Source organism: Capsicum annuum, unplaced genomic scaffold (assembly GCF_002878395.1).
Source record: "Capsicum annuum cultivar UCD-10X-F1 unplaced genomic scaffold, UCD10Xv1.1 ctg2352, whole genome shotgun sequence".
In the NCBI taxonomy this organism is placed as follows: Eukaryota; Viridiplantae; Streptophyta; class Magnoliopsida; order Solanales; family Solanaceae; genus Capsicum; species Capsicum annuum.
Window position 1 is genome coordinate 498,459 of NW_025829669.1, and position 24,723 is coordinate 523,181.

The window sequence follows — 24,723 nt, forward strand, 5'->3', positions numbered from 1 at the left end:
CAATGCATATCGAATTGGTACTTTGCTACTGCACATTTTACGATTTTCCATTTCTAAAAGTGAATTAAATTCAAATTGTTTACAAAAAGTAAACATTGGTGAGCGCCTGCCACAAGTGACTGAGTGAATCTTATCCTATTTGTTGGGGTTTTATATAAAAGGGGCCTACAATGGCGAGGAAGCAGCTGGACATGCATTGACATGGCGGCATTGAAATATTGGAGTCAACACATCATCCTTAATTTCCCTGTAATTTAATCTTCTATCTTGTGCATTTTTCGATTTATTAATATTAATTTCTTTATAGCTAGTCCAGTTTTCTACTCCCTCCGTTTTAATTTGTTTGTTTGATTTGGATTTGATACGGAATTTAAGGACATTAAGAAACTTTTGAATATGACAATATTAAACTAAAGATGCGTTGAATGTATCAGGTGAAAAGTTAATTAATATTAAAGAGTTGTCAAAAAGGAAAATAAATATTTTTCTTGGAACGAACCAGAAAGAAAAATAAAACAAACAAAACGAAACTGAGGGAGTACATCAACTTTCACTTGATATGGAGTCAATAATTGTCTCTTTATTGTTGTTTTGTAATGTATCTTTCTGTTGTAATGTATCTTTCTGTTGTTCTTTTTTCATTCTTCAGTTTTCGTCCTTGAGGATCTCATTACTTGTACCATCTGTTTGATTGTTTGATTGTTTATTATGAATCTGTACCATTCATGGATCTTTATTTTATCCGCTATTGCACTTTTTTAAAACTGTACAAGTGACAAACTGAACTGGAACCAAGAAAAGAAGCTAGAGATATTTATACCAGATCAGTAGACAAACATAAATTGGTATATAAATGAGGACCTTCAATGACTAAATTAGAGAAAATAATATTGATTTGAGAGAAAACATTCTCTGTGGTAATTTTCAATTAATCATATGATGTGATCTAATTCTAAGTAGTTGAGAGTAGACGGATTTCAGTAATATTGTGTGAATAACCTTTATGTATTCCTCATTTGAGTACACAAAATCCAAATGAATAGAGTACTAGAATATCTTTGGTTATATTAATTAATAATTAATGAACATTGACTATACACATACATATTTAATCATCTTACTGTACGTAATAATATAACAAAAACCACGTCAATCATCCTGTTTTTCAATTTAATCTAATTTAAATTAGTTGTATGATACTCTAAACTCTATTTGTCTCATGTTTAAAAATAGGTTAATGCTTCTTGACTAAATGCTCAAGGTATAAAACTTGTGTTGCAAGTACAAGAGGTAGATTACAATTGCCCAGTTGATGTTGCCTCTAATGTGATATTTTCCATTTGTTTTTTCAGATAACTCACTAGCATAGTCAACAAAGCTTTTGATTCTTTGAGTGAGTTTGGCTGGCCAAATTTTCCAATTCTTGGCAAGTTTTTGTAGTAGTATACCTTAATCAGGTCAGCTCTCTATATTATCATATTTTTCTTACTGACTTTAATTTTAGTTGACTTAAACATGCCTCTATAGTATTTATTTTGGTTGCTTGATAACTGTTGGTACTTTTTTCAAAGAAGGTTTTGGGCTTGACATAGCCATTTTTTCTTTGTCTGCATTTTTATGTATGTCACCATGATATACAGGTTTCTCTTTGTGCCGGGATGTGATTAAAGACATTTGCTTATGTGGATGTTTGAATTTTTTTGGTAAAGATTGAATTTTTATTGCTCAAAATCTTGGAAAATTGAAGTGGGATTTGAATATGGGGTATTTCAGGGTGATTGTCTTCCTCTCAGAGCTACTTTTGTTAATGGGTTTGAGAATTTTGTTTCATTCCTTTTGACAGAATCCAAATTCAGGAAAAGGATTCCTTTGCTATTTTCCGGTAACCGCTTGGCTCTTTCTCTTCAATTTAGGCGAAACAAAGGTAAGTTGATTTCTCTCTATTTTCTTATAATGAAGTCTTTAAATGTAGTATTAAGGTAGGATTGTTTGCTGTAGAAGGCTTTGAAAGCCATAGGAATTTTGTGATGATTATATGGTGTGAGAGGGACATGCGACGCCTCCACTTATTTGCTTTATTAGACTTGTTGAATTGTTTGACTTATACTATAAATGAATTAGTTACTTGAAAGTGATTAAGCGTAGTGGCTTAGTGACTCGAAAATGCTTAAGTTTAGGTACTGGAAATGTGAACTTGTCAGTTGAATTCACTAAAGTGTGGTTACTTGAGTACTTGAGTAGTGAATTAGTGACTCAAAAGGTAGAGATTTGAACTCTAAGGTTTCAGCCTCCCTTTAACGAGCTGAAGAGCTTAGAGTTCTCTTCCATTGAACTCTAAGGTTCCAGTCTCCCTCTAATGAGGTCAATTTATCTATCACCCCGTGATTCGATCTTTCTCTAAAAATCCTAACAACCACACTTAAACTGAGTAACATGTATTAAAAATGAGCCAAAGCCTAATTTTCCAATGAATGGATAATAATTTCAAAAAAAAAATTAAAAATAGAAGATTCAGAACAACAAAATCCAAGTGTCATCATTATTGGGTGGTATATGTAAGCCAAATGAACCAAAGACCGATCAATTATTAACTCTTGCAAGAAAATCAAATAATAAGGAATGCGTCAAAAGCTAACAACAAGGAACAAGTGTATCCACCTGAAAGTCACCGCAGCATAAAAGGAGATCAGTCTTTATATTTTGAACTTCTTGCAAATGCAATAAGGTGGCATACTATTTTGTGTTGGACAATATATAGGAACTGTTTGGCCATGAGAAGTTTTTGCACTTTTTGTTGTTTTTTCTACTTTATTTAAAAATCAACTTTTGACCATAAGCTTTCAAGTACAACTTGAAGTCATATGTCAAAATTTGTAAACAACTAAAACCCGTGTTCACTTTTTTTAAAAAATAAAAGTCTTTTCAAATCTATCATAAATTTTCTATCTTCATAAAATGACCAATATTTTTGTCAAAACATAACGGTAAGTTTATAGAGTGGTGGTTAGACCGAATTTGTCTTATGAAATGAAGTGTTGGCCAGTCAAGAGCTCCCAAGTTTAAAAGATACAAGTGGCGGAAATGAGAATGTTGAGATGGATGTGTGGGCGTACTAGATGGGATAAGATTAGGAATGAGTATATTAGGGACAAAGTGGGAGCATAGTTTGTGGTCGACAAAATGAGGAAAGGAAGATTAAGTTGGTTTGGACATGTAAAGAGGAGGTACGCAGATACCCTAGCGAGGAATGTGCAGATGCTCCAATGAGGAGGTGTGAGAGGTTAGATATAGTAGGGACAAAGAGAGGCAGAGGTAGGTCGAGAAAGTCTTCGAGAGAGGTGATTAAACAGGATACGACGCATCTTCAGCTTAATTAAGGACATAACCTTCGATAGGAGGATGTGGAGGTCGCAGATTAGGATAGAAGTTTAGTAGGTAGTTGAGTGTTGTCTTAGTATTATCCTATTCTTGAGGTCTTTAGTTCGGCAGTAGTCTAGAGTCGTAATATTAGCCTATTCACTAAGTTTTTGACTTTTTACTAGTTGGCATATGTTTATTATGTTTAAGTGGTCGCATCTTGTTGTTTGTGTTAGTGTTACACCTTACTTTCATATTAGTTGTATTGTTTTTTTGCAGTGTTTTCTTTCTCTGTCTTCCTTTTCATTACCACTTTGACTTGCTTCACTTAGCCGAAAGTCTTTCAAAAATAGTCAACTACCTCCAAAAAATAGAGGTAAAGTCTTCTTACAATCTGATCTTTCTCATGTGGGATTTTAGTGGATAAGTTACTGTTGTATTCTAAATTCTAAGAATTTATTGCAATATAACCGAATTAAATTTATTCCAAATAAAGTAGAATTCTCTTTGTTTCATGCCCAAGCACCCACTATAATTTTTTAAGTTCTTGTTTTGGCAAGGTTATGAAATAAATTTGGGCCCTTGTACTCTATGAATCAAAGTAGCCATTGAGGAAATCCCTTCTTTCTCAACCCTTTCCTCTGTTCCTCCCTGCAGTTTCGCTGTCCCAAACAATCAGGTACGTCCTCTTCCTCCAGCTCTTTCTCTCATACACACTTCCTCGGTTCTTTTCGGAGCGAATATTGAGGCAAAAATTTGACCCTTTTTTCACTTGTTAGTCTCAACCGTTCCAGCTGGTTATGATATTGGACCAACTATAAGATTATCGTTGTAACTGTTGACACTGCACTCCATGAATAGTGCCCGCCATAGGTTTGATTAATTGCCGCCATATTATGTGTTACGGTAGCACGCATTACCCTTTGTGATGATAGTTGCTGCACTGCATTGAATTGGAAATTCTTGTTGGCAAATCATACAAAGGATCTTTTTTCTTTTTTGTGCATCATGCTATATGGTTGTAACTGTTCGAGTTCAATAGTAGACCAGGTACACATACAAATAATATGTGAAAACAAAAAATGATCCTAGATAAACAAGAAGTTATCCCTTGACAACTAGGAAATCTTATAGAAGTGATCGAGTGCTTGATATCCTTTTTTTAGGTCGTGAGATTGAACTACCCTTCATTATTTTTGAAACTTTTATTCTTGACTCTAAAAATATAAAGGTAGAAGGTATCGAACTCTTGACCTTTTTCATAAGAAATACCGGTGAAACCTTTGACCCTAAAATTCCCTGGGTGTAAAAAAGGAATTATTAGCAATCCTCAATGAGGTTAGTATGAATACACCTCCAAAAATGAGGATTTGCAGGATATATTTGAATTATGTTTTACTAATATAGTCTAAATTTTGTTTTTTAAATACGATATTATTTTTATGATTTGTCTGTTGTTCACCTTTAAAATTTCAACACCGCTTACAAAAAATCCTGCATACGCCCTTACTAACAGTATCACATGCAGGTTCACCACACTGAACTGTATAGGATCAAATTCATTACCTTGTTTTTACACTGTTGTCCTGAAGTCCCCATCTGATTTGACTTATAGTTCGAAGTGTGGGATGGGATAGGTCACACTTGCTAGCCTCGAAACTTGGTTAAGCTGAGTTACAGACATATGCACCTTAATTACACGTATTTGTGAGTGCTCCTACTATTATGATTGTTCCAATTCTCTGTGATTAGCCACTGAAGGTCATAGCACATGAACAATCTTGGATTGTGAATCACATTTGGCCATTACTAGGGTGATAAGTACCTACTTTGTGTTGCTGAATAGATAAAGGTTCACATGAATTGTTCATGAAAACTGAATGCTCAAGTGTAATTGTTTGGAGCTTTGGCAAAACACCAAGTGTGGCTACGTCTATATTGGAAAAGAATTTCGCTCGGAGTTGGGACAAGTATCTTTGCATAGACCATAGCTAAGATTAGATTGTTTTAGTTGGTCTAATCACCCCGCCACACCCTTTGATGATTATCTCTTTTAATTTTTATTTCAAGAACTCAATCACTAAAACAATATTAACAGTCGTAACATAGCTTAACTTTAAATGACTAAGTATAAACCATTTATACATTTGTATAGGATAGAAGAGGGAAAAGATAGCAAGTGAAATTAATTGAAATGTAAAGCACCCGAGGGTGTGACGTGACCTACTGGCCAATGCAATGAGTTGAGAATCATGAGATCTTAGGTTCAAATCTCATCAGAGACAAAATAATTAGGTGATTTTGTTCCATTTGTCCTAGTCTTGGTGGACAGAGCTGGTGGACAGAGCTACCTGGTACTTATTGTTGGTAGGAGATGACAGGTAACTCGTGGAATTAGTTGAGGTGCCCAAGCTTGCGGAACACCGCGGTTATAAAAACAAGTTAACTGGAATAAAGATGACACAACAGAAAAAAGTAGTTCTAATACTAATGTAGTTGGTTCTGAAACCAAACACCAAGTTGTATAGTTTTGAAATTAATCCTTGTTCGAACATGGATCTAAAAGAAAAAAGACTAATACGCATAAAGTGTAAGAAATTTTAATAGCACTAGAAAATCAATATTGGTAAATAGTGAAGAATAAGGTGTAAGATATGACTCTGTATTTATTGGAGAGGATTTTGCATAAAACAATATAAACTTCAACCAAAGTTCTCGAAAAACTTTTACGAAGTACCAATGTAGGAGCAATTTACTAAAATCTACCTTACATCATACTTGCCATTAAACATGTTCTTTTTTGCTCTTGTGCTATTTGTGGCATCATATAGTTCGTTCCTACATTCTGGACGATGTAGTTTGACATATTAGAAACTTACATGGCCACTCTCTTGCACCATGCTATTAAAACTTTGTGTAACAGGAAAGTGTTGAAACTATTTTTTTTCCTGTTTCTATATGAACCATTCACTTATTTAGTTATCCATGAAAAGAAGGTTGGATGATACATATTGCTGTTCTTAAGAGGTGTAGTTATGAGTGTAACTGTGAATGACTTTCGGTTTCTTAAAAACCCATTGGATTTTCACAAATCATTGGCTGCTGTAGACAGGGACTTCCATATAAGAATGTGGCTTTTCGTTACAAGTTACCAATGATTAATTTTAGAATTCGAAAAGTTAGTTAAAAAATTAGAGGGCCACAACCTTCCCAGAAGGACAAATCAAATTTTAATATTTATATTATTTAAATATTACTATCAAAATTACTTATTTAAAAAGATATAGGCATCTAATTTGAGGTTCCCACTTTTATAGAATATAGAATTGATAGATATATATAGATTATTAGACAATACTTATTTAAAAGAAGGGTTATTCAGGTTATTTAGAAGGATATTTAGGTCTTTCAAACTCTTTAGATTTGGGCTTCCAACTTTAGATAGATAGATATAGATATGGATATAGATTAAATTCTGAAAGTGTTAATTTGCATAGGAGTTTGTTTAGTCTATTTCACTGTTTGGTTGAGTAAAATCAGCAATGAATAGGCTACCCCTTTTTTTTTTTTTTTTTTTAAGAATATTTATATATGGATTTTCAGTTGCTCTAATGGACTTTTTGGTTAGTTTAGTACAGATGAGGATAGCAGTAGAAGGGTGTATGCATGGGGACTTGGATAATGTCTATGCCACCTTATTGCATTTGCAAGAAGTTCAGAATATAAAGATTGATCTCCTTTTATGCTGCGGTGACTTTCAGGTGGATACACTTGTTCCTTGTTAGCTTTTGACGCATTCCTTATTATTTGATTTTCTTGCAAGAGTTAATAATTGATCGGGCTTTGGTTCATTTGGCTTACATATACCACCCAACAATGATGACACTTGGATTTTGTTGTTTTGAATCTTCTATTTTTAATTTGTTTTGAAATTATTATCTATTCATTGGAAAATTAGGCTTCGGCTCATTCTTAATAGATGTTATTCAGTTTAAGTGTGCTTGTTAGGATTTTTAGAGAAGGATCGAGTCATAGGGTGATAGATAAATTGACCTTATTAAAGTGAGACTAAAACCTTAGAGTTCAATGGAGCTCTTCAGCTCGTTAAAGGGAGGCTGAAGCCTTAGAGTTCAAATCTCTTGCTTTTTGATTAAATACGACTTACTGATTTATTCTTCAAAACCTCTTTTAAATAAGAGTCATATTACAATAGTGGTCTAATCCTTATGAAAGTAGGAAGCACAAAACCCTATTCTAGAAAGTATAACCCTTATGAAAGTAGGAGACATAAAACCCTATTCTAGACTAATAATGATAGCTAACATAAATCCTATTCTAAAATAATAAATAAAGCTACTAATAATATAATTAATTTCTTATTTTAATTTTCTTCAACGCATCCACAACAGTGCTCTTCATTATTTAGAACCATTCGTGCTCTTCATTATCTAGAATCATTTTTCTTGATACAGCTCTTTAGTATTTTTCTTGAAAATGGTAACAACTAACAATACGACTTTTTAGTGCTTTGATCTTCTATGCTTCATGATGTTGGTTGTAAAATGGGATCCGATCGTTGATGATGCTTAATTTCAAGGTTATATTGAAGAAGAACATAACCAAGAATAAAATTTGAGACAACAGGGTGATTTTGCATATTAACTGATGAAATGAGTAAATTGACAGATTGTATTTGACCTTTAAATGTGTTGATTTGGCTGAAATTTTGCAACAATTTGATGTATCTAAAACAATCAAATCCTCGACTTGACTAGTACGAATTGAGATATTTTATTTGTGCAAACAGGCTGTTAGGAATGAGAAGGATCTGGAAAGTTTAAATGTGCCACCTAAATACCGGAGCATGAACTCTTTCTGGAAATATTACTCAGGAGAGAAAGTAGCACCATTTCCAACTATATTTATTGGAGGAAACCACGAAGCATCCAATTACCTTTGGGAACTGTGAGTTGGTGCCCATATATGATACCTCCAGTCAGTATTGCATGGAATTGTTATACATTTCTGTACCTCATCTCTTAATTTGGAACTGCCAAAACATCTTTATCAGTGTTTTCTCTTTACAGCTTTCTTGCACTAGCTCTTATTTGTGATGACATCTAGTCTTAATATAAGCTGTTCAATCTTGAAATTAAAAATGGCTGGTCAGCTGTCTTATAGTCATCTGATGTAGTTGAAATTATTAAGTTACCAATGATAGATAGCCGTCTTCTGCAATGTAACTATTCAAATATTGTTGTTCTTGTAATACTCGATATTCGAATGTCTATTCAATGTCAAGTGGTTACAATAGTGTTTGAAGAAAATTAAGAAAGACCTCTTGAAAGAGTCGCTAATGAGTTAATTGTCTCTGTATGAAGAGCTTGTGTTTGTGCTGTGTGGTGATTGTGTGTTTTAGTGAACCATTTATTTGCTTAATTTTTAGTCTCTTGACTCTTGAACTGCTTTCATCTATTTATTTGCATATTCATCATTTAAAATAAATTTTAAATTAAGGACATTCAACTTACCCGGTAGAATAGTTGAGTTGCATTCAGGCTGATCAAGACACCACTGTTATGGATATGCAACTAGCTACAACAACAAAAACGCTTTAATCCAAGACTAGTTTGGGTTGGCTATACATATCCTCAATATCCATTCTTCCTCAATAGTTCTAAGGCATTAGAGGTTCTCCTTGTTTTCTAGTGACACACAAATTCTAATATAACGAGAAAGGTATTTAGCAAACATTGGAACTAGTGTAAGTAAACTAACACAACTAAGCCTTAATCCCAAGTAGTCCCTTGCCAACTTATGTGATGCACTTCCCTTTTTACTGGATCCCAAAAAGAGTGTTGTATTTCTATATTTAGAAATGATTTAACTTTAAACTTCCTATATATGGGATGATTTATAGCCACAAGTATCTATGCCTTGTTTTAGATCACAAGTTTCAAAAGTATTTCGACATTCCTTAAAACTTTCTGCCCAGTTACAGTGCTTGACATAAAATGGGATGGAGGTAGGAGTTGGTATCACCTATGGATCTTTTACTTCTGTTGTGTTATGTTTTCGCTACATTCTCCTGAATTTTAAGAAGTTTTAGGTCTTTTTGGACAACTTCCCTTCATGTGTTTTAGGTCTATCTTATCCCATTTTAACACCTTCAATGACCAAAGTTTTTTGATCAGGTAAAATGCTTCATTGATAATCCTTATCAAGAAAAATATTTCATTGATAATAACAAGGCCATCTTGGCCATATACAAGAGGTGTACCAAGAAAAGGAGAAACCTACAAAATCTGGTTCTCTCCAAAGGGCCCCTTCAATGGCCATAGTATCACACCTTTCGACTGGTTCTTTTGGAGGTGTACATAGGCACAACATTTTCTCGAATTATCCTCCATGTATGATATTTGTTCCTTCTGTCGGATGCAGTGTTTCTAAATGACCTCTCGTTCATTCTTAACCTCTGGCATTTCTACAACACATCTCTTCGGAATATGCAGGAATTTAAAAGTCCAGTATTCACTCCCATATAACATTGCTACACCGACCTTATAAACTTTTTACTTTACTTGTTAAAAATACATTTTTGTGGAACTAGCCTTTGAGGAGTTGCAGCTTAGAAAAAAGAATAAAAATATTAAGAATTTAATTTTCTCACAAATTATTGTTTAGTTTGATTGAGGGACAAAGTATTGAAATCTGATAGCTGGTTTGATATGACCAGTCATGTTGTATTTCTCCAATAGCATAATTCGCTGGCTTTTGGATGCATCCTGGATTTTCTCTCTTCTTGCAAACTTGAGCATGAGAAGGAAATTCTTTTACTGTTCATAGATGCGTTTTTTAGCTATAGTTGATAAAGGTTATGATAGGACGGAATGGTGAATGAGAAATAACATGAAATGTAGGATACATCACTTCTAATATGCTACTTTCCTCAACTTGCCTACCTAATGCAATGGTTGTTTGCGCTTCCAGGTACTATGGAGGATGGGCAGCACCTCAGATATACTTCCTTGGATTTGCTGGAGTAATCAAGTTTGGCAACATTCGTATTGGTGGTCTTTCTGGAATTTATAAATCACACCATTACAATATGGGTATGTTAGTCTTAGCAAATACTACCTGGATTTGGATATCGGCATTTTTAGTGTTTATGTGTTAGTGAAAGCAACCTTGTAGGTTTTGTCAAATGCAAGTTGTATTGGTTGGCTAATCCACTGTCCTAGCTTCTCTAGATTTTTCACTGAATATAAGTTTAAAAACTTGAAATTGGTTTTATGTGACTGTTATGTATGATAACTGCCTGAGATTGGGCAGGGCACTATGAGAAGCTGCCATATAATCAACGGGATATTCGATCGATATATCATGTTCGCGAGTATGATGTCCACAAGCTCTTGCAAATTGAGGAGCCAATTGATATCTTTCTTTCACATGACTGGCCTGTTGGCATCACTGATGGTGGGGACTTAAAAGCTCTTCTTCGTCAAAAACCTTTCTTTGAGCAAGAGGTAATCTTGAGCGGGTTCACTTTTTCCATTGCTGATATACCTTGTTAGATAGTCTCATACAAAAATCTTATCCTATTGGATGCAAATACCATAAAACAACTACCGTGTCTCCGTTCCAAACAAGTCTCATTTTCTTCATTGAGGCTCATATTATATCATTATCATACTAAAGAAAACAAAAATGAAAAAATAAGTTTAAAAACAACAGCAACAACAACAACAACAACAATAATAATAATAATAATAAGAAGACCAACAACAATAATTGTTGGAACCCTGGGTGTTGCACCACACAGTGAGGGTCCAGGTCCCTCAGAATCAGTCACAAGCAAAAACACAGTAAATTAACCAGGAACTCAACAAACACCAGATTTAACGTGGAAACCCCCTTGCTCAAGGGAGGAAAAACCACGGCTTGCACTCACAAGCAACCAAAACTCCACTATAATCAAACTCTTAATTACTGACTCGACTGAACCTAACTCTAGGTTCCTCCTGCTTGTAATAACTCTACCACAAACCTATCTTGACAACTCTGCTAAGAATACACCTTGATATTAATTGACTCTAACCAATATCCACCTTAGGTAACTCTACCTAAGCTTTCTCAAAGCAAGAAGAAAAGAACATTACTCGTATAACATGAGTAATTCGATTATAATTCAAGACTCAACTCAAGAACACTCACTCTTTTATGCATAAGAAATAAGAACTTGAGTTATACTTGAGCAATGAAGCTAGATTGAGTTTTTGCCTCTCTCAGTTTCTTCAATTCTGAATTTTGCAAAAACTGTTTGATAGAGAAGTATCCTTTTCCTTTTATAGTTGAGTGATGATTAGAGTTGAAATGCAATTTGACCAGGTGTCCTATATAGTATAGGCAACACCTGTGTAGTTTGTTTACTCAAGAGGACAAAACTGTGTAGACGTGTGCCAGCTGTACTGTAGCCTTAAACATCTGGGGACCTGGTCCCTTGTAGTCAGCTGCTCATCATCAAAACAAGATACAACAATTTCCCCTCTTTTTGATGATGACAAACCAACCACAGTTTTTGAGCATCAATACACATTCATCACATTTAATCAGTGTGATTACCACTACTGAAGATGAATGTTCACCCATTCATGCAACACCATGCTTCCATCATCATGCAACACCATGCTTCCATCATCATGCAACTTAGGGACTTGGTTCCTTTTTGTCAATTGATAATAAAAATTCAACTCATTGCTGCAAATTTCAATGTTTCCCCCTGTCAATATGCACCATCATTTCTTCCGCCTATTAATATGCCATACACACTCATTGCTGCAAATTTCAATGTTTCCCCCTGTCAATATGCACCATCATTTCTTCCGCCTATTAATATGCCATACACACATCTGCAATTCAACATTTACACACCAAGTACCTGGTACATACATCTGCAATTCAACATTTACTCACCAAGTACCTGGTTACCTGGTCCTTACCACATGAAGTCAATTTTCCCCCTTTTGGCATCATTGAAAAGTGAAAATAGTAAACCAAGATTAAAATAAGTACAGGTTAGTTAACTCATGGCCACTGGGGCAACACTAACATGAAGAACATCTTTAATAGAAAGAGGAAATACATGCAACACACAAACAAAGATTCATTCATAAGTAGAGGACAAGTAGCATTGCAGTGCATAATTTAAATGCTCCGAAGAATAAGCCACAGGGATCAAGAAAGGTTAAACAGGGGAGGGTCTTAGAAGGATGGTTTGAAAGAGCATAGCCAGGTTATTGTTTTCTGTACCGTGACCGTGCAACAATTCCTTAGTTAAATGCCTTATTTCTGCATTCAAGCTGAGAATGTCATCTGTCAAAGTGGAGACCTTTTTCTTTAGGTCAATATTCTCAGTTTTAAGCTCAAAGCTCATCAGTGACACTTGGACCCTTAACAGTCAGATGCTGAATTGTTATATTCAGTTTGCTGACCTCTGTATCCTTAGCAGCTATATTGAACTGTAACTCCTCTATTTCTTTGCTGAATTCCCTTTGGCAGTTGGTGCTTGATTTCTTCTTCACACACTCAGTTTTGACCAATGTCTTCATTCCAAGCATTTGCAATACAGTTCCAGGAGTTCCATTCTCACACACAATACCAAAGTGATCAAACATTTTATTTAACCAGTAGCCATAAGGCATGCCATGTTTGCTATTTTTCCCGAGAACCACTTTGTATATGTGTTCCATCATCAATGCAGGTAAACTAATGAACTCAAAACTGCTAAGATATTCCATATCATACAAGTCAGCAGCTAAAGCAATGTTCCTTTTTTGTGATCTGGGCAAAATACTTTATTTACAAAATCAAAGAGCAATTGCAACTCACTCTTGAGTGATTTTCTATTCACTGCAACCACTGATTTTTTTCTTTAACCTTTGATGCAGTAGCCAAAAACTCTATTGATGGTTGTTGCTTGAAGACAATCCTCACACCGCAGATAGGAACATCCAGAATTCTCCCAAGCAAAGCAACATCAATATTTAGCTTCTTCCCTTGAACTGCTGTTGTCATCTCATTTTTTCTTCACAAAACTCTAATGTGGAATAGAATTCCCTGTCCACCTCATCAAAGACTGTGGGAAGAGGTAGGTCCTTCCATGAGATGCATCCAGCCTTGATGTTTTACTAGCTCAACTAACTCCATCATTCTAGGTTCTGTTAACACACTTATGTCAAAAATCCTTCTAGTTAACACCTTTTGATTTCTCAAGAACCTATTTCTCACTTCTTTAGACACAACCTTACTTCGCTCCCCATTTTTCCTTCTAGTATAGGTGAACACAGATTCCCTGACAGCCACTTTCCTCTTTTTGGGACCAGGTCCCTCGGGAGTCTCCTTTTCAGTTAAACTTTCGAACTTTTACCCAGAATATCTTAATGTTTTACCAACATTTTGGTTTTTGAGACCAAGAATACCCTTTCCTGGGCTATTTGAAAGCAAGCTGAGATTTTCAACAACCCAGGCATCGTCCATCAATGTATTATGAGAAAAATTTTGAGGGTTCAGGGATGATTCTTCATCAGCAATTTGAGTGAAGAAGGTGTTTGGCTTTGGAAGAATAGGAGACGAAGGGTGTTTTTCAAGAGGATTTGAGAAAAGACTTTCAATACTGCCATGCTCAGTTTCCTTTAAAAGACATGAAAATGAGGAATTTGCAGCCATTGGTAGATCCTTTCCATAGAAAAATTGTTTGTGACTGGACTCTTTCTTTTTGACAAGAGAAGGAATTGGTATGCCTAGATATAAAGGAAAGAGTAAGCATTGGAAGGGTTTTTGAAAGAATTAGCTGTGATCATTTTCAATTCAGGGGTGAATATCCTTTCTTTTAGAATAAGATAATTTTCTGACAAAGGAAGAGAGAGGAAGCGACTTTATTTGTTAGAACAAACAAAAATGCACATTTATGATACTAATCTGAGAGATGGGATTAGGTCCCTTTCTTTCTTTGAGTGAATCCTCAACTTTGTGGATGTCACATTTTCCTCTTCCAAAGTTATTCCCATGGGTGTATACCTGCAAAGGTATGGTACTAAGTTAGATTAACATGCACCTATTTTACTAAGGATACCTGTCTCCTTGTCATAGCCAGTTTTGAGGAGAGAAACTGATTCATCTAGTAGGTCAGGTTAATTTGATCAATTCCAGCCTTCGCTTGTTTGGTTCCAGCCTCCGGATTGATGTGATGTCTATTATCCTAACATCCCCTCTCAAATTGATGCCGGTGAATCAAAAAGCTTCAATTTGCCCACTAAAAACTGATGGCGTTGCCGTGCCATGGATTTTGTAAACGCATCGGCGATTTGAAGATCGCTGGATACATGTGGTAGAGTAATGACTCTTATCTACACATTCTCTGATATAATGACAGTCCACTTCAATGTGTGTGGTACTTTCATGATAAACTGGATTAGTGACAATTTGAATAGCACTTGTGTTGTCGGCGTGGAGAGGAGAGGGATTAGATTAAGGAAATTCAATTTCTGCAAGTAAACTACGAAGCCAAATAATCTTGGAGTAAGCAGTAGACATTGCTCGATATTCAGATTCGGTTGAAGATTTTGAAACACGGTTTTGCTTCTTGCTCTTCCAAGATATCAAAGAATCTCCGAGAAACATGCACCAACCCGTGATGGAGCGACGGGTGTCAAGACATCCAGCCCAATCAGAATTACTAAATGCATTAAGTTGAATTGGAGAACCACTAGGAAAGAATAATCCACGAGTAGATATTCCCAAGAGATATCGAATGATGACGGACAACCACCAAATGTAGATGACAGAGAGCCTGCATAAATTGACTCATTTGTTGAACTGCAAAAGAGATATCAAGTCGAGTAATAGTAAGATAATTTAGGCTCTCAACTAATTGACGATACAAAGTTGGATCAGGAAGATCTCCTTCCTTACGATGATACTGTACATTTAGTTCCAATGGAGTATTTACAGAGGAAGATTCTTGAAGACCAACCAAAGTAATCAAATCTTGAGTATATTTTTGTTGGTTCAAGAACACACCTAAAAATCATAATGAATTTCCAACCCTAAATAGTATGTAAGAGTACCAAGATCTTTCATGTGAAAACAATCCTTTAGCTGTTGTTGGAGGCTAGTTATTAGTGAAGAGTCAGTTCCTGTGATAATAATATCATCTACATACACCAGAAGAACACAACCTACATACACCAGAAGAAGAACACAACCTGTAGATATTTGTCAAAGAAACAAAGATGAGTCATATTTGCTCTGCTCAAAAGAGAATTGAAGCAAAGTAGGCCGAAACTTGTCAAACCATGCTCTGGTAGCTTGTTTTAATCCATATAAAGACTGCTTCAACTTGCATACATCTGGTGTAGGTGATGAGAACAAACCAGGTGGGGGTTTCATATAAATATCTTATTTGAGATCACCATGGAGAAAAATATTTTTGACATCCATTTGATGAAGAGGCCAATTTTGTGACGTAACAATGGCAATAATAGTGCGCACCGTAGTCATTTTTGCTACAGGTGCAAAAGTCTCCTCATAGTCCATACCATACTGCTGTTTGTTTCCAAGAACCACTAGTCGAGCCTTGTACCGATCTAGAGTTCCATCAGAATGAAGTTTAATTGAATAACCCCATTTACATCCAATTGGACAGACATTTGAAGGACAAGGAACAATGTCCCATGTGTTATTTTCTTTAAGGGTGTGTTTGGTATGATGGAAAATGTTTTCATGGAAAATAAGTTCATTTTCTACTTATTTTCTCATGTTGGGTTTGTAAGTGGAAAATATTTTCCGGAAATATTTTATGGTGTTTGGTTGGTTAGTAAAAAATATTTTTCCAAAAAATATTTTTTAATATCTAGTTGGTGAGGGAGAAAATATTTTTTGTAATTATCTAGTAACAGTTAACTTGTATATTACTTACCGCTAGCAACTCAACAATCTGTAGGAACTAATTTAAGAATAGCAAATAAAATCAATATCGAGTACCAAAACATTACAAGTCACTAAAATTTAAGCAACTACTAATTATATAATTCAAGGTTCCTAATCAATATTTTCTTAAATACACAAAAAAGAGAAGTTTGGTAGCAAATACACGCTACATTATCAAAAATAAAAGTTCGTGAATAATAACTTCTTCCAAACCCTATGAAGCTAAGTTCTTCCAACCCATAGGTGTCACAATTGTTGTTGCTTGAATCGTTCCAACTACACCTTACGAAGAGTTTGATTTTTTACCATGAATGCCTTAGACAAAGTGTCGCTTTGAACCAAATAATCAAAAACCTCTCCGAGGAACTCTTTCTCATAACCATCCATTGCCATAACTTCTTCGTACAGCTTTGTCACATCTAGACGACTATCAACCATCCTATCAATTGCCATTTCCACTTCTCCAAATTTTATTGATATATCACCTACGACATCTTGCACCTCAAAAGAATGTTTGCTTTTGCGACTTGCCTTGACTTGAGAAGCTTCAGTCACTTACACATCATTTTTCGTGGATGGTCCTTCGATGTCATTATTATTATCTTTCTCAGAAAAACACTCAAAATCTATATCTTCAAATGATTTAGCAAAATCTCCCCTAGCTCGATCATTCCCACAGATAAGAGACATTTCATCAAACATATCCATTTTTTTGTTGATGAACTTATCATAATTGGGATGTGCCTACAATACAACGATTAGAGAAATTTTGGTATCAAGTTCATTTGATTCCAATGAGTTAATGTAACATAGACAAACCATAATAAGCACCAAAACTAAAAAAAGGTGGAGACAGTAAAGCATAAAAAAAATTCGACGGGAACCACCTCAAAGCAAATTCTACTATTGTTCTCAGCCATTCGTATTCGAACAGATGAAACTCTAATTAAACCGTCACATGTTTGACATAATCTTTGAAATAGCTTAAGATGGTAAGTTGTCACGCACCTCCTACTTGGCAAAATAAACAAATGAATATGCAACACTTTAAATTTTTAATTTTTTAAAAAGTATAATATATATTCTATCACCCTAAAGAACAGAATATTCAATCATGCTATGTAATAAAGGCTAAAAGCATCAAAGTAAACTGTAAATGCTTACCAAGAAAGTGGGAATTTAAGGTAAGCTACTGATGATGTTCAAAGCATCATTTAAGTTTAGAAGACACCATTTATGATTATAACTCACTGACCCAGGCTTATCTTGATTCATGCCGTGTACCGCTCATTAAAAAGAGGAAGCACTCCGTACCAAGTTCGAACCCGAGATCTCTAGTTTAAGAGTGGACTATCTTTTCCAGTAGCCTTCTGGAAACACAACACTTATAATTAAGACTAATATTGAGCAGATTGCATTGTCCCCCTCATCTACCTGAATCACCTATCATTTGCCATGTTTTCCAAGGTTCGAACCGAGATCTCTGATTTAAGGTGGAGGAATGTTTACTATTTGAGCATTTGAGCACTGAAATTGGAATAAAGTCTGTCAATTACCTGAAATTTTCAGCAGCAATGACCAAGTATTTCAATTACAACACACCCTTTACTAATAACTATAGACTTAAGTAGCATCTAACGGAGGACAATTAATTACTACGTCAATAGCATCTACTATACATCTCAAGCCTATGTTACTCGGACTCTCCGAAAATTGTTGCCATGCCCAGTGTCGGGTTCTGGTGTTCTCCAAAATGTACTACTTTTGGAGTATCCAACATGCACATATTTTGAAGAATCTGAGCAACATAGATGTCAAGTAACTCCTCTTACACTCTTAGGCCAAGCATGGTTTCTCCCTATACTTGTTGGTAACTTTAGCAATCGATGAAGTGAAAGCAATTATATACCCTAGTAATAATAAGTGCATCGACATTAATAAATACGAAGAGATTTGAACCATCAAAACCAATTCATCAAGTATAATGTAAGATAGTACGATGACTAGCCGCCAACATATTTAATATTTCTGGGCAGATAAACATAGATACAAAATTCTTAGTTGACCACAAATAAATGGAACATTTCCTGTTCTACTTTTCTACCATCTAAAACATTCTAACTGAGATAAAACCGCAGGTAGTTAATTTCAGCTATGTGCCACAAAATTCATATTAACATAGCCACCAAAAGTTCATTATATAACCCCTGCGGGGAAAATCCATCAAAACACCTAGTGAGGAATTCATCTTACTTCAGTTTCAAACTCCCTTCACTGCTAAAGATGCAGCGTACTTCCTTTTATGTTTTGGGGTACAAGATGCATTGTATGGTGATGGCGAATACTCTAGGCGATAACTGATGAGTGATGGACCAAAAATGCTAAATTTCCCTGAACTTCTAAAAGTTGTTTCAGCGTCGGCACGCCTATTGAAACAACTTTCGCTCGTTTGCTCTTGTGAAAAAGTTCATTCTCAGATTCACACCGTGGAACATACTGACTAAATATTATGTTCAGGTCAGCTATGGGAGGAATTGAGCCTAAATATGAAAAGTTAAGAATCAGAGCAGTTGGGGAGTACTCAAAATTTTCATCTATGAGATCAGATAAATTTTCTCTTTCTGAATACTCAACCAAGCGGCCTACTTCTTGTTTATTGTCCAAACTTGGACTCAGGCCAGGAGAAGTGTCCCATTTAGCATCAGGAAAATATAACCGTTGTGCCCGAGCCATCTTCCATACTGCCACTGTTGTTAAACGATCAATTAAAATTTCTAACATTTTTTCATTTGTACCCGATAACCTAAGGATCAATATTGGTATTTCAGTTATTAAACTATTAACTTGACGAGTATGACTCACTAACTGGAACAAATCCCCTCGTCTAAAGGTCTTGCAGGTTTGGAACCTATCCTTCCAGATTCAAGGATTGTCATTGTATAGCCGGATGTTTATAATTTGGTAGATCAGGTTAAAGATCTATGGGTGGTATTCAATTCTGTTTTTAATCTGATTAAGGGAATTTAGCATTACCTCAAGTGTGTTTTCGGAGATGGAAGAAGTGGAATTATGCTTATTTTTGGTGGAAAAGAGACAAAGAATAGTTCTCGTGGCAAGGATGATGTGATTATATTGTCATATGGTGTATCCTGCAGGTTGCATTTTTTGTTCACTAGAATTCTCTTTTTATTGAACTTCTATGTTTCGCCATTTCAGTCTACCTATTCTATCGTGTTGAGGAGGAGGATCTCGAGACCTCGTGACGACATCCACGGATCAACTGCAACACCCAAAATAACATAACAGGAAGCAACAACCTTAATGGAACAACTACTCTCATACTAATTAGAATAAAATTTCGAAGCCACAAACAAAAGCTGATAGAGGAGAGTAAGGTCCAACATGAAAATAAATATTTCATATGTTCCATTCTATATAAAACTTCATTTATTTTATTCCCGAGGAAAAAAAAGAACGACTATGTCGGGGTGAGCGCAAGATGGCTCGGACACAATGGTTATAAAAACTAAAATAAAAAGAGAATTTTTATAACCGTTGTGTCCGAGCCATCTTCCCTACTGCCACAATTGTTAAACGGATAATTAAAACTTCTAACATTTTTTCATTCGTACCCAATAACCTAGGGATCAATATTGGTGTCTGACTCACTAAACTCTCAACTTGACGAGTATGACTCACTAACTGAAACAAATCCCCTCGTCTAAAACTTCCAAATCTCGGGACCTCGTGACAATATGCACGGATCAACTCCAACACCCAAAATAACATAGCAGGAAGCAACAACCTTAATAGAACAACTACTCTAATACTAATTGGAATAAAAACCTGAAGCCACAAACAAAAGTTGACAGAGGAGAGTAAGGTCCAACATGAAAATAAATACTCCATCTATTCTATTCTATATAACACTCCAATTTATTCCCGAGGAAAAAAAAAACGATTATGTCGGGGCTGAAGAACTAGTTCGTGGGGCTCTATAGTTCGTGGGGCTCTATTGTGCAATTCGTATAACTCTTCAGTTTGAAAGAAGAGTAAGAAACTACCAGCTAATGGTGGAGGTGCTCAACCACTTAAGCAAGCCTCAAATCAGGGTGATCTAGCTAATAAATTTCAGAGGTCCAAGCTGTCTTTGACTACATTATTCACGTATCATTTCAAAACTCCTTCCGACGAATTTGTCATCAGGACATATACATCTACAATTTCTTAAAACTAAATTATTTTTCTTTCTGCACTTAGCCAAATAAGTGATGTAGCCACCACCTTTGCTAATCAAATTGATAGCTCACTTTCACATCATAAAAGGATAATCTCTTTTACTATAATAATTAGCTGCCTATGCTACAACTCAAAATGACTGCAGTATCTTCCATCTTATTTGAAAATTGAACCCAATTTTCACTTTTAAAACAAAAATAAACTCAAATCATTAACCCAAACAAGCAAAAAAAGAAAATTTTGATGGAATTTTTGACCAAAATCGTAGAAGAAATTAATTATTAAACAAACCTTGAGATTCCTGCTAAAATCGCAATAGAGAGAAGAGATGAAAACCCTTAAATTGAGAGTGTAGTGACAGTGAAGTACACGCTTCTAAATTTGGAGCAAAGGAAAGTTGAGTGTTGTTGGGGGTGGGGGGAGAGGGGTGGGAGTGGAGGGAATAACTCGCGCCACAATTTCTTTTTTCCAGAAAATAACTTCCCTTGGTCAAGTAGTGAAGTATTTTCCATCAAAGGGAGGAAAATAAGTTACTATAGAAAATATTTTCCCACCATTTAATTGCAACCAAACAAAGGAAAATGGGAAAATATTTTTTGAAAAAATTTTCCATCATACCAAACATACCTTAAGAGCCAAAAGTTCCTCTTTCATTGCTTTCTGCCAACATTCAAGCTTGGAGGCTTGTGAGTAACCTGTTGGAATAGAGATAGAGATGGTGGATAAAGTAGAAGAAAAACCATACCGTTTAGGAGTATTAGACACTCTGGTAGATTGTCGATGAGGGTCAAGTGGAGCAGACCTTGAAGAAATCTCAGATTCTGGTTGTGGAGCAGTCTCAGGTGGCAGATCCATTTCAGAATAGGGTAAAGTTGGCCGGCGTCGTTCATACACAAATCCAGGTTTGAACCGCTTAGAAGAAAATAACAAATCCTCAAAAGTCGGAAGAAGAGAACAAAAGATGACTCAACATGGGTAGGAAAGAAAGACTGATTTTCAAAGAACACAATATTTCTAGAAACATGAAATTTGTTAGAACTTGGATCATAACAAATAAAACCTTTCTGTGAAGTACTATAACTCATAAAAGCACATTTAGTAGACTGGAAAGTTTATTACGTTGAGGAGGTAAGTGCACAAAACAAATACAACCAAATGTATGAAAACTATGGTAGTTAGGATACTTGTGATAAAGATGATAATATGGAGACTCAAGATTTAACACTTTAGATGGAAGTCTATTAATCAAATAAACAGCAGTAGACAAAGCTTCCACCCAGCATTTAGATAGTACAGATGACTCAATCAATAAAGTACGAGTAACATCTAAAAGATGACGGTTTTTACGCTCAGCAACCCATTTTGTTATGGTTTATATGGGAAAAAGCTTTGTGAGATGATTCCTTTCTCAAGAAATTATTGAATTCATGAGACATATATTCTTCACCGGAATCAAATCTTAATATTTTGATACATGTTGAAAACTGATTCTCAATGTAAGCCAAAAATTTCTTGAACATGGAAAACACTTCAGATTTGGATAGAAGTAAACCAACTATATAGTCATCTATAAATGTCACAAAGTACTTGAAATGAGCATGTGAAACAATTGGTGAAATGCTCCAAACATCACTATGAATTACATCAAAATACTTCGTAGCACGACTGCTAAAATTAGTAAAAGGAAGAGTTTTACTTTTGCCTAATTTACAAGTAGAACAATCAAAGGAAGCAACTGGAAATCGATTTTTATTTCCTAACAGACCAAAATTTGATAAATGAGACAACACAATAGAATTAGGATGTCCTAGACGCTTATGCCAAACCTCCGTCTTACTAGTTGTATGAGTACAAGCAAAAGATAGAACACGAGGAATGGAAAAGTGTATAAGAAACAATCTTCCAACTTTAGGCTCCTTCGCGATTATCGTCCTTGACACCTGATCCTGCACAAGACAACCATTATGAAAAAATTTCACATCACAATTGTCATCTACTAATTGACCAACTGAAATAAGACTAGTGGAGAGCTTTGGTGATACAAAAACATTCTTGAAAGTTCGAGTAATATCCCTAACTTTGGTAATAGGTAATTACGACCGTTGGCCACCTGAATTTGTGAGAGACCATGATACTTACGAACACTTTTTAGCTCACTAGTTAAGTTGGCTATATGATTGGAAGCCCCAGAATCAATAAGCCAAAAATTAGATGTAATATCCTTACCTTGTAACCCCAAGGCTGAAAGGGCTGACATAATCATTTGTTGTACTATTTCAGTAGTAAGAACTTGTCCAGTTGTCGGAGTAGCAAATTGGTTGTTAGTTTCTGTTAAATATGAGTTATCAGAAGTGGAACCATTTATCTTCGCTTGGAAGGCATTGATCCTACGATTTTGAGGACGTGTGGGACAATCCTTGATTATATGCCCCTATTGTTTACAATAATTACAAAACTTCTTATCACAATTGCTCGCAATATGGCCATATTGCAACTCCAACATTGAATTTTGCTCATATCTCTACCCTTTTCTTTTCTCTGAGCAACAAATGCAATAGACTGAACGTTTTCTTGATTGAAAACATTGTGTGAAAAGACCCTGCTCTTCACGAAGTAATTCCTTAAAACAGATATCTAAAGAGGGAGACGGTCCTCGATTCATCAAGTTAGAGCGAACACTCTCAAATTTAGATCGCAATTTCATCAAAAAAAAATTGTTCTCTCTTGCTTTGCTCATAAACTGCTTGAATTTCAGAGACAAATTCCGCAGGTAGTTTGCATAAATAATATTAGTAAATTCAGCCCATAAGTTTTGAAATTCTGGAAAATAATCTTGAACAGAGAGTAATTAGCAATTTCATGCTCTAGCTGAAGGCGCCTTGCGCTATGTTCTTGGTTGTAAACCTTTTGTAAGTAATCCCATGGCCTTTGCTGTCTTGTATGGCCTGAGATTAAGAACAATAAGAGGGTCAAATGACCCTAAAATCCATGTCATCACTAGAGCATTTTTAATCTTCCATTGATCGAGCTTTGTAGAATCGGTAGGAGCAGGATCATTTCCATCTATATGTTCCCATAATTCTTTTCCGGTGATAAATAGTTGAAATTGAAATTCCCAGGCAGAGTGAACATGGAAGGACTCAAACTAATGTGACGCCATGTTCTTGACTAGCTAAGGGAGACAGAAACACAATGATACCGGAATGACCAAGACGAGATTCCTAAGATGCTTAGGATTGACTGTCAACAGTAAGCGATAAGCAGAACTAAGACTTTAAAAATAAAAATTCTGAAAGGAACCACGGATGAAAGACACTAAGAATCAAAGCTGAAAAGAAGGCTCTAATACCATATCAATTTTGCTGAATGATCTCTCAAGTTGAGAGTTCTGTCATTAAATAGAAAGACTTCTCCTTGTACATCCCTAAAGATCTGCCATGAATCCCCTAATATCTGTCATTCCTAACTATTACATCTCTAAGAATATCTCCTATATCTAAGTATTAAAAGCTATTTACACAAATATTTACAAATATTACACATTTATAACTGAAATCTCTGTGCTGAAATCTCTCCAGATAATCTGTCCAGATAGTTGTATATCTGTCTTATCACTGAAATTTGTCCAGAAAATCTGCTGGATAGATATCATGTCTATTATCCTAACAGTAGATTGCCACTTTGTATTTTTGGTGTAAAGAGGAGGGTACAGATGAAGTATGATAGCTAGTAGATTTTTTAGGCTCTCTATAATTGTGATTACTTGCCCTTGTAATTTTTGAAGGTTGCTGGCACTCCCGCTGAAGAAAACAATTACCGTTTATCAAAAAAAAATTAATATTTACAGAGAGAGAAATCTCAAATAACCAGTTCTTCAATTACAGTTGAAGTGGCAACCTTCAAAATCAAGGATCCTCTTATACCTCCGAATATCAACATCATCCACAAAGGCTCTTGTAAAGCAATAAATGGTAATTTGTACACAATTTTTTAAAATTCAATCCTTCAAAAGCTCCTCTTAATTTTACCTCCCTAACCTTCCATATAATTGCACTAATCATTAAAGGTTTAGGGGGTAGTACAGATTGCTTAGCTTTCCTTTTGGCTCTAGTACAACAACAATAACAACAACAACAAACC

The 24,723-nt window shown here is 35.3% G+C and overlaps 1 protein-coding gene across 25 annotated transcripts in view; it reads left to right on the top strand.

The window, feature by feature from the left end:
* The window catches only part of LOC107854622 (lariat debranching enzyme), a 32,059-nt gene that overhangs the window by 378 nt on the left and 6,958 nt on the right, over positions 1 to 24,723 (top strand). The window contains exons 2-11 of one of the 25 annotated variants that reach the window (XM_016699650.2): positions 162 to 249; positions 1,353 to 1,457; positions 1,641 to 1,703; positions 1,844 to 1,924; positions 3,637 to 3,733; positions 3,918 to 4,036; positions 6,991 to 7,118; positions 8,165 to 8,322; positions 10,348 to 10,469; positions 10,690 to 10,883. In XM_016699650.2, coding sequence (XP_016555136.1) covers positions 6,996 to 7,118; positions 8,165 to 8,322; positions 10,348 to 10,469; positions 10,690 to 10,883 — 597 coding nt within the window. In that variant the 5' untranslated portion in view covers positions 162 to 249; positions 1,353 to 1,457; positions 1,641 to 1,703; ... (2 more) ...; positions 3,918 to 4,036; positions 6,991 to 6,995. Of the gene's footprint in view, positions 1 to 161; positions 250 to 1,352; positions 1,458 to 1,640; positions 1,704 to 1,843; positions 1,925 to 3,636; positions 3,734 to 3,917; positions 4,037 to 6,985; positions 7,119 to 8,164; positions 8,323 to 10,347; positions 10,470 to 10,689; positions 10,884 to 24,723 lie in introns of all 25 variants that reach the window. The other 24 variants (XM_047402507.1, XM_047402504.1, XM_016699649.2 and 21 more) reach the window with 24 other exon arrangements.